This window comes from Pipistrellus kuhlii, unplaced genomic scaffold, assembly GCF_014108245.1.
Source record: "Pipistrellus kuhlii isolate mPipKuh1 unplaced genomic scaffold, mPipKuh1.p scaffold_m20_p_5, whole genome shotgun sequence".
Lineage (NCBI taxonomy): Eukaryota > Metazoa > Chordata > Mammalia > Chiroptera > Vespertilionidae > Pipistrellus > Pipistrellus kuhlii.
The window spans coordinates 77,659,882-77,675,812 of record NW_023425551.1 but is presented as its reverse complement, the minus strand read 5'-3'; the positions used below and the strand labels follow the sequence as shown (position 1 = coordinate 77,675,812).

The 15,931-nt window shown below is 39.7% G+C and overlaps 1 protein-coding gene across 4 annotated transcripts in view; it reads right to left on the bottom strand.

Annotated features, from left to right (window-relative positions):
* BTBD9 (BTB domain containing 9) overlaps window positions 1-15,931 on the bottom strand; it is a 397,317-nt gene that overhangs the window by 354,663 nt on the left and 26,723 nt on the right. For 3 of the 4 annotated variants that reach the window (XM_036414400.2, XM_036414401.2, XM_036414399.2), the window contains exon 2: window positions 231-442. In XM_036414400.2, coding sequence (XP_036270293.1) covers window positions 231-415 — 185 coding nt within the window. In that variant the 5' untranslated portion in view covers window positions 416-442. Of the gene's footprint in view, window positions 1-230; window positions 443-562; window positions 586-15,931 lie in introns of those variants that run through there. The other variant, XM_036414402.2, reaches the window with a different exon arrangement.

The window sequence follows — 15,931 nt, the reverse complement described above, 5'->3', positions numbered from 1 at the left end:
GAAGAGCCAGTAGTTCTAAAATGGTTTCTGAAAAAAATGGTGATTTTCAAAAAAATAACAAAAAGTCTATAAAGATGAAATTCTTATAGATGTTGAATGGAAGGATTGCTAATATTTATTGTTATGCTATGTTATATATTTCTTGTTGTTACATATTTTTATAGAGTAAAAAAAAAAAATCAATGTTACTCTAAGTTAACTTGAATCTTCATAAAGTATTACAGACTTACCGAAAATATTGGCACCTCGCTGCTAAAATTACCCGGTGAGCAGGAAAACGTTTCTTTTCCACCACAAACGTGACATCACCATATTCTTCCCCAATCAACAAGGCACCAATATGTTCAGATAAAATGTGCACGTGATCAATTTCCCCCACTGCAGTAAAGGGGCGAAGTGGGTGGCTGTTACTCATTTTGTAGAATAGATAATAGTCGCTGATCTAGGATAAAAAAGGGATGAAAGTTAGTGGGGGGAAGAGGGAGGAGAATACATGTAAACACATCACATACCATAAGCATAGCTAAATAAAAATTTAAACTACGTATTTTAAAACACTCACATGAGAGGGGTTTTATCATTATTGATATCTTCATTAACCCATTTACTGTGAGAAGCAATTCTGCTTGCTTCCATTAGCACACTACCTTCCTTCACTGCGTTTTCACACTGGGAAAGCAAAAATAAATGCCAGGGTCCTCAAATACTAGCAGTACATAAAAATATCACAATCTAGAACTCTATGCCAAATACAGGTCCCTTACTTCTCAGAACTTCAGGAAGAATAAAATCAAGCACCAGAAGAACTCCTCTTTTAGCAGACAGACTTAATAAGGTGGGTATAACTAAATAACTTCAGCAGAAAATGCATTCAGGCATAGATCTAGACCTAAATCACAAGAAGAATAAACTTCATATAAATCACAAGAAGAATAAACATATTTCAAAGATTTTCAGAGCTTTGGGTCTAAAACCATCTTAAATATTTTCTAAAAATTACCAATCTTCTGTACTCATAAAAATAAGTTGACATTTATTAAAGCATCCTAATCCTCCTCAAAAATGAAGTATTTTTCTCAAGACTAACTTCTAGCCCAAACTTACAGCTCTAATGATCACATTACCTAGGTTTACCAGATCATTATATTTAATCTCATTTACAGACACATCCTTGCTTTTGTATGCCATGCCTTTCAACATGTTAACTGCAAGTCAAAAAGCCAAAACTTAATGAACATCTTCACATTAGAAAAGGAAGTGATGTGCTTCAAAAGTTAAAAATGTTTATATTCTTAAATCTGTAATGTATTCTCAGGTACTGCTTTTTCAGTTACAAGTAACCCAGGAAGTGGATCAGAGCCTTCACCAGCATCCAGGGGCCAAGGTGGAGATGTGGTCGATAGCTCAGAGGTGAGCCAACTGCCCTCTGCTGCTCTAGAGACTTGGGGAATTAAGCCAGATATGCTCTCTCCACTAGCCCTACACACCTTCTAGAACTCTCCACTTTGACCAGAAAGGGTTGAGGGTTAAGCCACTCCTAATTTTTAAACTTTCACATCCAAACCCATTATTAGCAAAGTGTATGAAAAATGGTCTTTATCCCTAGAGACTGCAGTAGGAGAACCTCCTGATCTAGTTACCTGCTACTCCATGACCATGGCAACAGAGGGAGGAACAGCAAGGACTGTGATGTAGGGGAACATGGAGGATGTGAGTTAGGCAAACAGACACCCCTGGTAAGTAAACAAATATGGCCCCCCATATTAGGAACATCAGAGGGTTAGCAGCATATACCTCAATGCCAAGGCAAATCCCTTTCCCTCAATTGCAACCTCCATTGGAAAGCCCTAAAAACAGAATCATCTCCAGTCACCTGTGCATGAAAGACCACATTCAGATTAAGAGGATTAATTTAAGAAGTGTCAGCAAATCATGTGTGACTCAATCATCAAATGTGCAATACAACATTCTACCACAGGAATTGGCAAACTTTCAACAGAGTGAGAGAGTATTTTAGGGTTCTGCAAGCTATACAGCCACTGTCACAATACTATTCAACTAAAAGCAGCCACAGACAGTAAATAAATGAGGATGGCTATGTTCCTATAACTATTTACAGGAGAAAGCTGGATTTAACCCTCAAGCCATAGTTGGCCAATCCCTGCTCTAACATATGATCAAGGACTGACTGTAAACTAGACAAAGGTTCAAACTGCTTTAGTTTTTGTTTTGGTTTCTGGCTAGATTACATAACCAATGTTCAAAATAACAGCCATAAAATTCTGATAGTGACTCGTACATGATTTTAAAATCCCATTCCTTGTCAACAAGAACTCTCACATCACTATCAAATAAAGGGTATAATAAAAATAAAAAAACTGTATACACACACATTGAATAATTATAAAAGCAGTGTTTATTAAACTACATTTCATTTTCAAAACTGAGCCATCAGCTGTTCAAGTATATATACATTTTTTCAGTACTCCATGTATTTCCCTCAATGATGGTGCATGACTCTGAACAAAACTGACACTCTTCTGGCTGAAAAGATGCAATGCATATACAGACATACCTCAGTTGCAGAGAACCACAATAAAGTGAGTACTGCAATAAAATATTTTTGCTAGTGAAAGTTATTACCTTTAATTTGTAAAAAATGCAACATATATGAAGCACAATAAAGAGAATTGTAATAAAATGAGGTGTGCCTACCCAGTGAATATTTTCTCTATTATAACATTCTCGTACATCATGAGTAAGATTTAAGTGATTAACTAAATGATTATTGATGCACAATGATTAGTTTTTGCTTAATTAGCTCAAAAGTAAATATATAATTCTTCAACTGCTACAACATATGCAAATATCATAGTAGGTTCTCTAGATCTGAACTTCTTAGTCACACAATTTCATTTTGCTAAATTTACATTTTTATTATGCTTTTCCGAAAAAGACATAAAGCTAATATTAGGTCTAGTAATAATTAATGTCGTTTTTTAATATTTTTTTAAATCGAATTTATTTAAACAATACAACAAAATTTAATCAACAATATATTGTAGTTGCCGTTGTTTTCTACTACTTGTGCCCAACGCTCAGGAAGCATTTTAATCCCTCTGTTGTAAAATTCTTGTGATTTTGATGCAAACAATTCGGTCAATGCATTTTTGAGGCATTCTTCATTATTAAATTTTTTTCCAAGAAGAAAGTTTTGCAAAGAACGAAACAAATGGTAATCGGAAGGGGCAATATCAGGAGAATATGCAGGTTGAGGGAGAACTTCCCATTCCAACTGGCGCAGTTTTTCAGCAGTGATTCTTGCAGTATGCGGTCGTGCATTATCGTGGTGAAGAATTACGCCCTTCCGATTAATCAGCGCGGGTTCTTTTTCTCTTAAAGCTTGGGCTAACCTTTCCATTTGGGCACTATATACTGCACTTGTAATGGTTTGGTTAGATGGTAAAAGTTCATAATGAAGAATTCCTTTAAAATTCCACCAAACACACAACATCACTTTTTTCGCATGCAAGTCAGGTTTTGGCGTGGGCTGCGGAGCCTCATTTTTGTCCAACCATTGAGGCCGCCTTTTCAAATTAACATACAGCACCCATTTTTCATCTCCGGTAACAATTTGCTCTAAAATCGGCAAACGGTTTTGACGAGAGAGGAGCGAACTGCTAATTGTGACTCTTTGATTACGGTTGTTGTCGGTCAACTCATGAGAAACCCATTTTCCAAACTTTTGGACTTTGCCAAGTGCACGCAATTGACTGGAAATTGTTTTTTGTGAACAATTTAAAGTTGTCGCAAGCTCTTGTTGGGTAATTTGAGGATTTTGCACCAAAAGAGCTTGAAGAGCTTCTTGATCAAAATTGGACACACGACCTCGACCACTCTTGTCATCTAATGAAAAATTTCCCTCGCGAAATTTCTCAAACCAACGCTGACATTTTCTGGCGCTAACTGCATCTTGACCAAGAGCACTACAGATGTTTTTTGCAGCCTCACTTGCTTTTCTTCCTAATTGGAACTCGTAAAGCATGCAGTGCCGAATATGCTCTTCATCCGCCATCTTCTTAGCCCCAGTTTTGCAACAAAAACCAAACACAAACTTTTTCAAGCAAAACTTGTTAATTGCACTTCACACGTTCTGTAAATACCACGTGTTTGAAGGTTATGTCAATACAAGTCAACGCCAAGCAAGATTTTAAACGAATGTTTAAAAACGACATTAATTATTCCTAGAACCGATATTTCTGGGTATAGAAAACAGCCTCTTAGTATGGAATAAACACAATTTTTATTGGCATACAGAAAGAATTTTAATTATACCAAAGGTTCTCAATGAGCTTGCAACATATTGGATTCACATGAGGAGCTTAAAAAGAAAAGAAAGATGATTGAGGACCTCAGGCCGCACCTATGAGAGATTCTGATTTAATTGGTCTGTAATGTATAATCACTTTTCTGACTTGATTCTAATGAGCAGCCCGGAAAAGAGCCACTGAGCTAGACTCCGCTGTAGATTCACAACTCTCACTCAGGTGTGCAAATCTATCTACTCACCTATACAAAATGGGAATATGCAAATTGACCATCACACCGTCACAAAGATGGCAGCCCCAACAGTGGAGGCTGTTTCCATAAAACAAGACAGCTGCGCCCACAGCAGAGGCTGAGTTCCCAAAACAAGCCTTAAATAACAATCCGCAGGGACCTGAGGATGCATGGCACTGAGCTGGGGCAGGGGACCTGAACATGAGCCCTTGCCTGGCAGGGCTTGATAGGGACCTCAGGCTGCACCCCCCTGCCCTGGTGCGGGGCCAGGGGACCTCAGGCTGAACCCCCCTGCCCTGGTGCGGGGCCAGGGGACCTCAGGCTGCACCCCCCTGCCCTGGTGCGGGGCCAGGGGACCTCAGGCCGCACCCCCCTGCCCTGGTGCGGGGCCAGGGGACCTCAGGCTGCACCCCACGCCTGGTAGGGCTTGACAGGGGACCTCAGCCCACATCCCCCAACCAGCAGGGCTTGTCAAGCTGCGGCCCCCCGCATCCCGGTGCTGAGGCGGGGGACTTCAGGGTGCTCCCCTTACCCCAGGCGGGAGTACCTCAGGCCACACCCCCTGCCAGCGGGGCTTGACAGGAGACCTGAGACTGGACCCCCACCAGGTGGGGCTTGACAGGGCACCCGAGGCTGGACTCCCCACCCAGCAAGGCTTCACCAGGATCTCAGACTGGGACAGGGGACCTCAAGGCATGCACCCCGCCCTGGCCCAGGCTGGGGGACCTCAGCACCCCGCCCCCTGTCCCAGCGCCCAGGCCAGGGGACCTCAGGCCGCACCTCCCATCCCAGCGGGATCTGACAAGGGACTTCAGGCCATGCTGCCTGCCCTGGCGCTGGGCCAAGCGACCTCAGGCCACATACCCTGGTGCCAGGCTGGGGAACCTGAGGGTGCGCTGTGGGACCTAAGGCTGCACCCCCTGCCCAGTGTGTGCCAGTGAACCTGAGGCTGCACCCCCGCCCAGGGGACTTGAGGGGGCACCTGAGGCCGTGCCCTCTGCCTAGCAGCCAGGCCCTGGAACCTGAGGCTGTGCCCGTCTTAATGGGGGTGTGGCTGGCCAGGTCTGGAGCTCGCCCAATGGGGGTGGAGCCAGCTGGGTCTGGGTCTCACTGGATTTTGAGGTGGCGAAGGTGGATGGGGACTTAACTCTGGGTCCTGCAGCGCACCCCAGACTCTGACAGGAGTAAGATTTTCATATACATTCTACTAATTTTTTTTCATCTCTGACACTTATTATAAAGGGCAAGTATCAATATTAAAATATTTCCTCTAATTAATCCCCTTTTAATATGTATGAATTTTGTGCACCAGGCGACTAGTATACAAATAAAATACTAGCTGAGAAAGTTCATTTGGGATATGATTCCATTTTAAGTTTTATTGCAAAGAGAAAATGGTGCTAACAAGTTACTAGTGTGACAGTTTCTGTGCAGAAAATACTTTCACCTAATGCTGTAGCTTACCTACAAAGTCATATTGAGTCCATTGCTTGCTTTTTTTTAAAAAAGCCTGTTTTAGAAAACACACACCAATAAATGTAATTTTTTAAACAATTTTTTAATTAGCTAGATAAAATTGGAAAAATTTTAACTTTATGGGACAAAACTGTTTATTGATTTGTTTCTTAAGTTTTGAAACTTATTCTCTCACTAATGACATAGGTGATCTTTGACAAAATTTCTAGCTTCCATGAGAGTGTTTCCACACCTATAATGACATGGTTACATTAGGGTTTTTTTTAATATTATTTTTTAACTCTGCCACTACTTTTTATTATCACTGTTTTGGGCCTGTCATAAGAAATGGACTCTCATGACACAGCATATGGCCTTGCTCATGGCTGTTATTTATGACAGCAAAAGAATACAGTGTGAAATAAAAAAGCAAGTGGAGTGAAGGCCCTCACACATGAGGGTCCTCTCCCAATGGAGTAACATTGGATGTGTTTAATTCCCCCACAAAGCTGTGACAGCACAAGTTAAATGTTTCTAACCAGGAATCTTACTAGAGACTCAACACCCAGAGTGTTTTATAGGAGGCTGTTAGTGTAGGTAGCCCTTGCCTTGCCTGTATCCAAATTCCAGATTCCAAGAAGGAAAACAGCATTTAACATAAACCACACTGCTTTGTACACACTGTTTAAATGAGCCACTCTTATCAATTAATGGCAGGAACCCTTCAAAAATCCAAGTTTCCAGATACAGGCAAGGGACAACTTTGCAAGCTGGCCTTCCTTTCTAAAGATAAAAGTTCAATCCTGCTATGTTAACTTTTTGTATACTAGTAGCTCCAGAAACAACCAGAGGATCTAACAATGTCTGCAAAACCACTGAAACAAGCAGTCTAAGAACTTATCTGATATACTTATTTAATCTTAGATTTGGATAAGAGAAAGTATTCTAAAAAAATAACCTACCCCACCTGCCCAAATGTATTCCTGGCCCTTACTTGGCAATATGCCAGATCCAAACAGTTCTAAGGAGTTTTCTTCAGAATTTTAAAGATCACATAATTCCAACTATTCCTGTGCATACAAGAAAAAATAAAGTTTTCTGCTTCTTCTTATGAAGCCAATGTAACACAAAGATATAACCACACATTCAAAAATCAGTATAAATGAAAAAGCAATCCTATGTAAAATATTGGAAAAGAATTAATCAGAAGGATTCATAACAAAGTGGATCAATTCCAAAAGGATGATGAATGTTAGGGAAAAGAATTAAGTCATCAAATTACAAGGTCAAAGGAGAAAAAGTCATATAAATAGCTCAATAAAAGTTAAAATACCTTTTTATACAACCATTAATAAGTTTAATAGCTACATACACAGTCTAACTGTAACAGATATAAATATCTCATTAAATAATAAAATACTATAAACATTCCTATAAAGTTCAGAAATAAGGTAAGGATGTCTACTCTTATCACTATATAATTTTTAGGAACGAAACAGAAAGCAATTAAGAAAACCAAGTTAAAGCTAAATTGATGAGGAAACAAAGAGGCAAAATAGTCACTATTGCTGATAATCTGATTGCTCACATGAAATATCCATGAAAATTAACTAAAAAGATATGAGAGAAAATAAGGAAGGTTCACTAAGGAGACCACATAAAACTATTACATGACTAGAGGCCCAGTGCACAAAATTCATGCACGGGGGGGGGGGGGGGTCCCTCAGCCTAGACCGCTCTCACAATACAGGCTGCTGGCTCCCAACTGCTCACCTAACTGACTGACTGCCCCTAACTGTTTCTGTCCGTCAGCCTGATCAACCCCCTAACCACTCCCCTGCCTACCTGATCAATGCCTAACTGATCCCATGCAGACCTGGTCACCCTTAACTGCCCTCCCCTGCCAGCCTGGCTGCACCCAACTGCCCTCCCCTGCAGGCCTGGTCCCTCCTAATTGCCCTCCCCTGCAGGCCTGGGTCCCTCCCAAATGCCCTCCCTTGCAGGCCTGGTGCCTTCCAACTGCCCTCCCCTGCTGGCCTGATCACCCACAACTGCCCTTCCCTTCCGGCCATCTTGTGACCACATGGGGGTGGCCATCTTGTGTGTTGGAGTGATGGTCAATTTGCATATTACCTCTTTATTATACAGTACTCTTTTAGGCCAAAAAAACCACCTATAAAATTAGAAAAAATATTCCAATTTTTAGTTGCAAAATACATGCAATACCCAGAAATAAGCTCGTAGAACATGTAAAGAAAAATATAAAACTCTATTGAAGGATTTAAGAAAAATAAATGAAGATACATATATTGTTTCGAGACAGAAAGATACAATGTGGTAAAGAGACCAATCATCCCTAAATCATCTCATAAAAAGCATAGTAAATATTTTATTGACCTTATATTATGAATAAAAACAATCCTTTAGTATAGAAAGCAAAATTAATCAAACATTCTTGGTAGGATACATAGTTAGAAACTAATAATTTGACAAATGGGAATCCAGATTAGAAAACTGAGAATAAGAAGTGATAATTTTATATTTATCAAGAGGTTTTTGCTAAGCTGGCACAGTTCTAATTAATACAGGAATTAAAAGTAATCCTTATCAGAACCACAACAGAGTTTGTAAAATAAATTGGGATAAATGAGTTCATCTGGAAGAATAAATGTGATTTGGTATATATTCTGGAGAGGGGAAAAAAAGAGAAATAAGAGGGCCAGCTTACTAAATGAGAAAGCAAATCATACATTAAGCAATTAAAGCAATGTCTTATTAGAGACACAGGTCACTGGAATGTATTAATCCAGAAATATACACAACTACACATAGGGATTTAGCATATATGTATATAAGTGTAGCATTTCAATTCAGTGGAAGGAAATGTGAATTTTTCAATAAAAGTGGCTAGCCATTTTGAAAAAAGCTAGATATTCACCCAAGAGTACAAAATTAAATACAGAAAGATGTTAATTTCAGCACTTTCTGTAACAGTAAAAATTTGGGGGAAAACTTAATGCCCATTTAAAGGGAACTGGGTAAGCAATTATGGTAAGTCTACACACTGGAATATTATACAGTGATTTAAAAATGATAAAATTAGATACTACTGACATTTAAAAACTCATAAATATGTGTATGTATGAAAAAGGCAAGCTGCAAAATAGTATTATAATAAAATCTTATATTTTAATAAATAAAAAGCAAACACCAAACTATTAACATGGGTTAACCCAATGAATAAGAGCTGTGGAGAAAATTTTACATAATGCACTGCGGGGGCCAAATATGGTGGTGAACTCCTTTTTCCATGTCCAACACCGAAAGAGAGATGAATGAACCTGTTCTAAGTGGAGGCGGCCAGGGATTGAGAAATAATAGAAAGAAGACGCAGAGATAGATTTAAAAGCTTGGAGCTGGGTGGAACGACATTCTCTCTGATGGAGAGGCAGCGATGACAACCATGTAGCACATTTATTTTATATCCCCAAATACCAGCAAGAATCATCAAAACTTAGGATCAAAGGAGCTTATTTGCATTCTTAAGTAGGCCCTCGCATGCCTGGATTTACAGATCTAGTCCCACTCCTGCTGACACATGGGCTGATATGAAGGCCAAGCTGATTACACTGTCCACCATCTTGGGGAAATGTGTATCCAAGACTCTGCCAGTAGTTTCACACTTAGCTAACAACAATTTAAAGAAATGCTCATGTGCCTTCCCAGGTGACCCTTTACAATGCACTACATATTTCTGAAATGTTTAAAATTTGTGTGATAAGCATTTTTATATAATAATAAAACTATATGCAAGTATTTCAATAACTCTGGCCACTAAATTTACAAAATAAATTAGTTTGTGTATGACACAGCAAAAGTTTTGATTTGCCACAACCCACAGAACCTGATTTAGTGACTAAAGCAGAAGGACAATATATAATATCCACAAATAAAAAATTAACAACTTGAAGGCCAGGATAAAAGGTTCATTACACTGAGACAGGCAAAAAGTAACAAATAACAAATATCTGAGTAGCGTGGCCTTCTAGGACACTCTGATACATTCCAACTAGATCTTCACTTTGGGATTTCAGTATGACTTTTTCTAGATTTAAGGCAGATATTCTCAGATGCACACAAAATGCTCTGAGATTTGCTCCTATTGACTCCTAGTCTCAGAGTCTAAAACTTGATGACTTTTACAGGATAGGGCAAGGATAACCTATTCTCTTAAATTATTCCTACAAGGTGTGAGGAAGAAAACATAAGAAGGCAGGGGAAACGGGGATTTATTCTAAGAGAGGGCAGGGGTTCCTCAACCAAGAAATGGTGCCACTCAGCATACCATTCTCAATTATTAGTTGAGGGTTCTGGGACTTCATATTTACCAGGGATTGTGGTATAGAAACTACACAATTTTTTGTGGTTCGCTAACTTACATGGACTCAAATATATATATATTTTTAATTAAGACTAAAATATTCAGGATTAGTGACTGTTTATTATGCAATAAGAAATCCAGACCCATTACTTCTAACCAAAATAATGAACAATGCCCACCAATATACTGAGAGCACCATGTCCTATCCTATATAATAAAAGCCTAATATGCTAAGTGTCTGATTGTCCAGTGGTCCATTCAACCAATCAAAGCATAATACACTAATGATATGCTAAGGCTGCTCAACTGCTTGCTATGGCATGCACTGACCACGAGGGGCAAAAAGTCAACCAAATGACCAGTCACTATGACATACACTAACCACCAGGGGGCAGTCAACAGGTCAACCAATAGCTATGACATGCACTGACCACCAGGGGGCAGACACTCCAACCAATAAGTTAGCTTAATGCTGGGGTCCAGCAGATCTGGACTGAGTAAGACGGGCCAGACATGCCATGAAGACCTCCCGTGGTCCCTCCCCAGCTAGTCATCCTCCTGTGTCCCTCTCCAGTACTAATCATGTGCCAGTGGAGTTCCTTGGCCTGGCCTATGCCCTCTCACAATCCAGGACCCCTCAGGGAATGTCGCAGAGCCGGTTTCAGCCCGGTTCTGCAGGTAGGCTGAGGAAACCCACTGGTGCACGAATTGGTGCACCAAGCCTCTAGTGTAGTTCATAATGCTGTAACTGCTTCCTAAGAAGTTTGAAAACACCAAGTCAAGCTAAATATCAATTTCTTTACTTAATTCTCTCTTCTAGAACTGTTTACAAACTCTTTTAAACAAGAGTTTATCACATTTTTAGAATTAAAGTTTATTCTCCAGAGTTTAATAATAGACAAAGAGCAAAGTCCTACCAGTGTCTATGCCAATGAGGCCTGGAATGCTATATAAACCTCCCTGGGAAGCCCTCTCCATCCCGAAAATTTCCTGACCAAAGGCCTTTATGGGGAAAAGACCTTCTGCTCTTTAATTACAAAATATAAATGATCTTTCTCTTGAGGAAAGAGAAGGCATTTACAAGCATATATATGGTTCACCAATTTATTTCTGCTCTTGGTACCCATGTGTTGTGTAATTTGAAATAGTATTCCTTAAAATTTAAATTAATATTGCTTGGGGAGATAAATGATGTCCTTTCTACATCTTAAACTCTAAAATAAATCACATTCCAGTTTCTCATGGGAAGGATATCTCACTTCTTTTGATATATACTGTACCCATGTCATCCAAAAGTTTGAATGAAAAGGTATAGAATGAGGGTATAACCTTGGTTTTGACATCCTGCAAATCCAACCCAAATCCTCCAAAAGAATAGAAACACCTGGCAGTAAAGTGTTATAGCGCAAACATGACTGAACTTATGGGCATTTTCTAGTTCATGATTCCTGAAATATCTTTTTCTGGAAGAGAGCAAATGATTTCTAAACCATTCACTTAAAAAAAAAAAAAAAGTGGCGGAATTAAATATAGTGTCCTCATTTGCTCAAGGGAAGTGTCAGGTTTACCTTTGTGCCTGCTTATGTGAATTTTTCAAATACTATCTAGCTTTGATTAGATTACCACTCACAAAAATGACAAGTGGATTAAAAAGGGTTCTTGCAAGGAAACCACTGATTGAAGATAAAGTAGCATTGCCAACACAAGCAAACAAGAAAATGGCTGTTATGACAACATTACTAGTAATTAGATTTCATAAGGTGACCCTGCAATAAGTCCTAGAAACCTAATGCAGAGACTATAATGAATATAGACAATACTAGAGGCCTGGTGCATGAAATTCGTGCACTGGATGGGGGTCCCTCAGCCCGGCCTGCGTCCTCTCGCAGTCCAGTACCCCTCGGGGGATGTCCGACTGCTGGCATAGGCCTGCTCCTCAGAGTGGGCCTAAGCTAGCATGTGGACATCCCTCTCACAATTCAGGACCCTTGGCTCCTTATCGTTCGCCTGCTCGCTGCTCCTTACCCCTCGGCTTGCTGCTCCTTAGCACTACTGCAGAGGCATGAGAGGCTCCCACCACCACCGTTGCACTCACCAGCACTCTCTTGCAGTCCAGGACCCCTCAGTGGATGTCCAACTGACACCTTAAGCCCGCTCCCTAGGGACATCTGTCATTCGGGCATCCCTCTGGCAGCCTGGGAACCCTCAATGGATGTCTGACTGATGGCTCAGGCCTGCTCCCCCAGCCTAAGACATTAGTCTGATATCCTTAGCACTACAAACTGCTCCTGCCACTGCTGTGCGCTGACCAGCCATGACCTGGCTTCTGGCTGAGTAGTGCTCGCCCTGTGGAAGCACATTGACCACCAGGAGGCAACTCCTGCATTGAGCGTCTGCCCCTGGTGGTCAGTGCACTTCATAGCGACCTGTTGTTCCAGGTTGTTCTGTCATTGGGGTCAATTTGCATATTACCCTTTTATTATATAGGATAATCTTCAAACCTGCTAAGAGACTAGAACTTATTCTAACCACAAAAAGCAATGATAATTATGTAACACTAGAGACCTGGTGCACAAAATTCATGCACTGCGGGGGGGAGTCCCTCAGCCCGGCCTGTGCCCTCTCACCGCACGGGAACCCTCAGGCGATGTCTGACTGACGGCTTAGGCCTGCTCCACCTGGCAGTCAGACATCCTTAGCACTGCATGGAGGCGGGAAAGGCTCCCACCACCACTGCTGCGCTCACCAGCCATGAGCCTAGCTTCTGGCTGAGTGGCACTTCCCCTGTGTTGAGCGTTTGTCCCCTGGTGGTCAGTGCACATCATAGTGACCGGTCATTTCACCATTTGGTTGATTTGCATATTAGCCTTTTATTATATAGGATGAAAGAAGTACTATAACTACAATGGCAATCGTATTATAATATAAAAATGTATCAAATTAACATACTTAATACCTTAAAACATTCACACATTACATGTCAAATATATTTCAATAAAAAAATGACCATCCCAAATTTGAAAATCAAGGTAGTTTGAAACATATTCTATTACTAGCAATGAACATTTATACGAAATGAATTAAAACATATGCAATGAAAAAATATTGGTTGAATGTTTTAACCCAAAAAGAAGCTTAAAACAAAATTATAACCTGGTAGAAAATTAACCATTTTGCAATGCAATAGGAACACAGAAAGTACTTCCCACCTAGTAATAATGGTTATTATTATATTAGGAAGTTAGTCTAACCCAGGCTGAGTCTGAATAGGCATGTTAGGCACAACATTTCATCTAATATCAAAGAACTGGATTAAGTAGATACTACTATTTTTTATCCTAATTTACAGAAGGAAATTGGAACAGACAATATTAAGCAACTTGTCCAAGGCCACAGACAATAAATAGTAGATTCAAACCAGGTCTGTCAGGGTCCTGAACTTACAAGAGTTATGTTGTTCTGACATGGAAGTAATTAGAAACGATTCTAACTCAGACTCCTAGACCTGCCAACTAGCTCGTCAGACCAGCAATTCTCAAACTCTTTCTGATACACCATATTCAAACCAGGGAAAATATGCCGTGGTGATATGATATGAATAAAGTGCCATTTTTCAAGCCAACTTTTGGAGAATACATATACATCTGCTTTTCTAATATTGGAGAATTTATATTTTAATTGCAATTTAAACTCTAGTAACTGAAAAATTATAGACCAAGAATACTGTTAGTACAAACATGCGTCAATAAACATTACAGGGTTAACTTTTACAACCTACAACAAATTAAATCGATAATGATAAGTCTAAATAATAATAAGTCTAAATAGTAATTTATAACAAAAAATAGAAACAACCAACTCAACACACACTGATGATAAATTTCTTTCTAAAAATATAAAATAGCTCTATCTTATGCATTTTCACATGTGGAATTGGAGCTTTGCAACACTGCTACAGACTGCATAGTAGCCACACTTCTTAGAATACTAAATCAAAATCCTTTATAAATTCTAGCATTATACTGATGTGAATTTATAAATGCTACATTTTACATACCCTAATACTTCACAGATTGGTCATTAGTAAGTTGCTGAAGGATGTGTGTGTGTGTGTGTGTGTGTGTGTGTGTGTGTGTGAAATACGATGAGATCACCTGGCATTTGCCAATACTTTTATCAGGCCCCACCAGTGGTGTTAGGCCATCTTTGAAATCGTGTTCAACTTTATATATACTTTTATATATATTCTTGTCAATTGCCCTGGCTCAGTTTGGCAATAATATCTAATTCTGTGGTAGTTGGGAAAAGCTACTCTATTATTATTCAGTCACAAAATATATAAGACTCCCCAAGGTAAAAACTGCCCAAAATAGAATTTGCACTATAATTTTTATTTTCTTTTAAATTAAGCCTTCTTCGGTTTCTCTGAATGAATCTCTAATTAAAACAATTTTCCACCCAGCTGGTGTGGCTTAGGGTTGAGCATGAACCTATGAACCAGGAGGTCATAGTTCGATTTCTGGTCAGGGCACATGCCCAGAGTTGTGGGCTCAATCCCCTAGTATGGAGCATGTGAAAGGCAGCTAATCAGTAATTCTCTCTCATCATTGATGTTTCTATCTTTTTCTCCCTCTCCCAACCCTCTGGAATCAATAAAAATATACTTTAAACAAAACAAAAAAATTTTCCCCAAATGCCTGCAAAAAAAAAATGTAAAAGCATTCAAGTGAGAATATAATAAATATCAAATTACCCAAATGAGTTTTGTGTATTGTTTTAAAGTTTTAGTGCATTATGTTTTAAACTTATGATTTCTGCTGCTTCTTTCTTTCCTACAAAATACAGGGTGTATGCTTAAGAAAGAGATAAGGTACAAAATATTATCACCAGATTTTATTAACCTAAGTTCTGAATGTCTACCCCAAGACCTGTGTTGTCTAGCCATCCTCCTTCTCTCAGTCTCTCAGCTTCTGTTAGTTCTACTGTGTAACTCTCTAAAAGCAACCTTCTATAAAATGGGAGACTTTAGGGAATAACAAGTCACAGATTAAAATGTTAAGAAGCGGCTATCAATTAATAGATCTCAGAGTTTATATAACTACTGTTTTTCAGGTTCCCAGCCTTTTAGGTCCCAAGCCATAGAAAACTACATGAACACCCCTAGTCTGTGTGCTCAGTGGTTAGAGCATGAGCCTGCACACCCAAGGATTAGGGGTTGGATTCCTAGGTTGCCCTTCACTCCAGGCCTCAGGGCCTGTGGGAAGTAACCAGGCAATCTCTCTCACACATAGATATTATTTTCTCATTCCCATTCTCTCTCTCTCTCTCTCTCTCTCTCTCTCTCTCTCTCTCTCTCTCTCTCTCTCTCTCTCTCTCTCTCTCTCTCTCTGTGTGTGTGTGTGTGTGTGTGTGTGTGTGTGTCCCACTCTCTCCCCCACTTCTATCATCCCTGAAAAGCAATAAAAAAAATCTTCAGGTGAGGAAAAAAAAAAAAAAAAACACTACAAGAATTGACTCTCCCTCCTGGGAGCATGC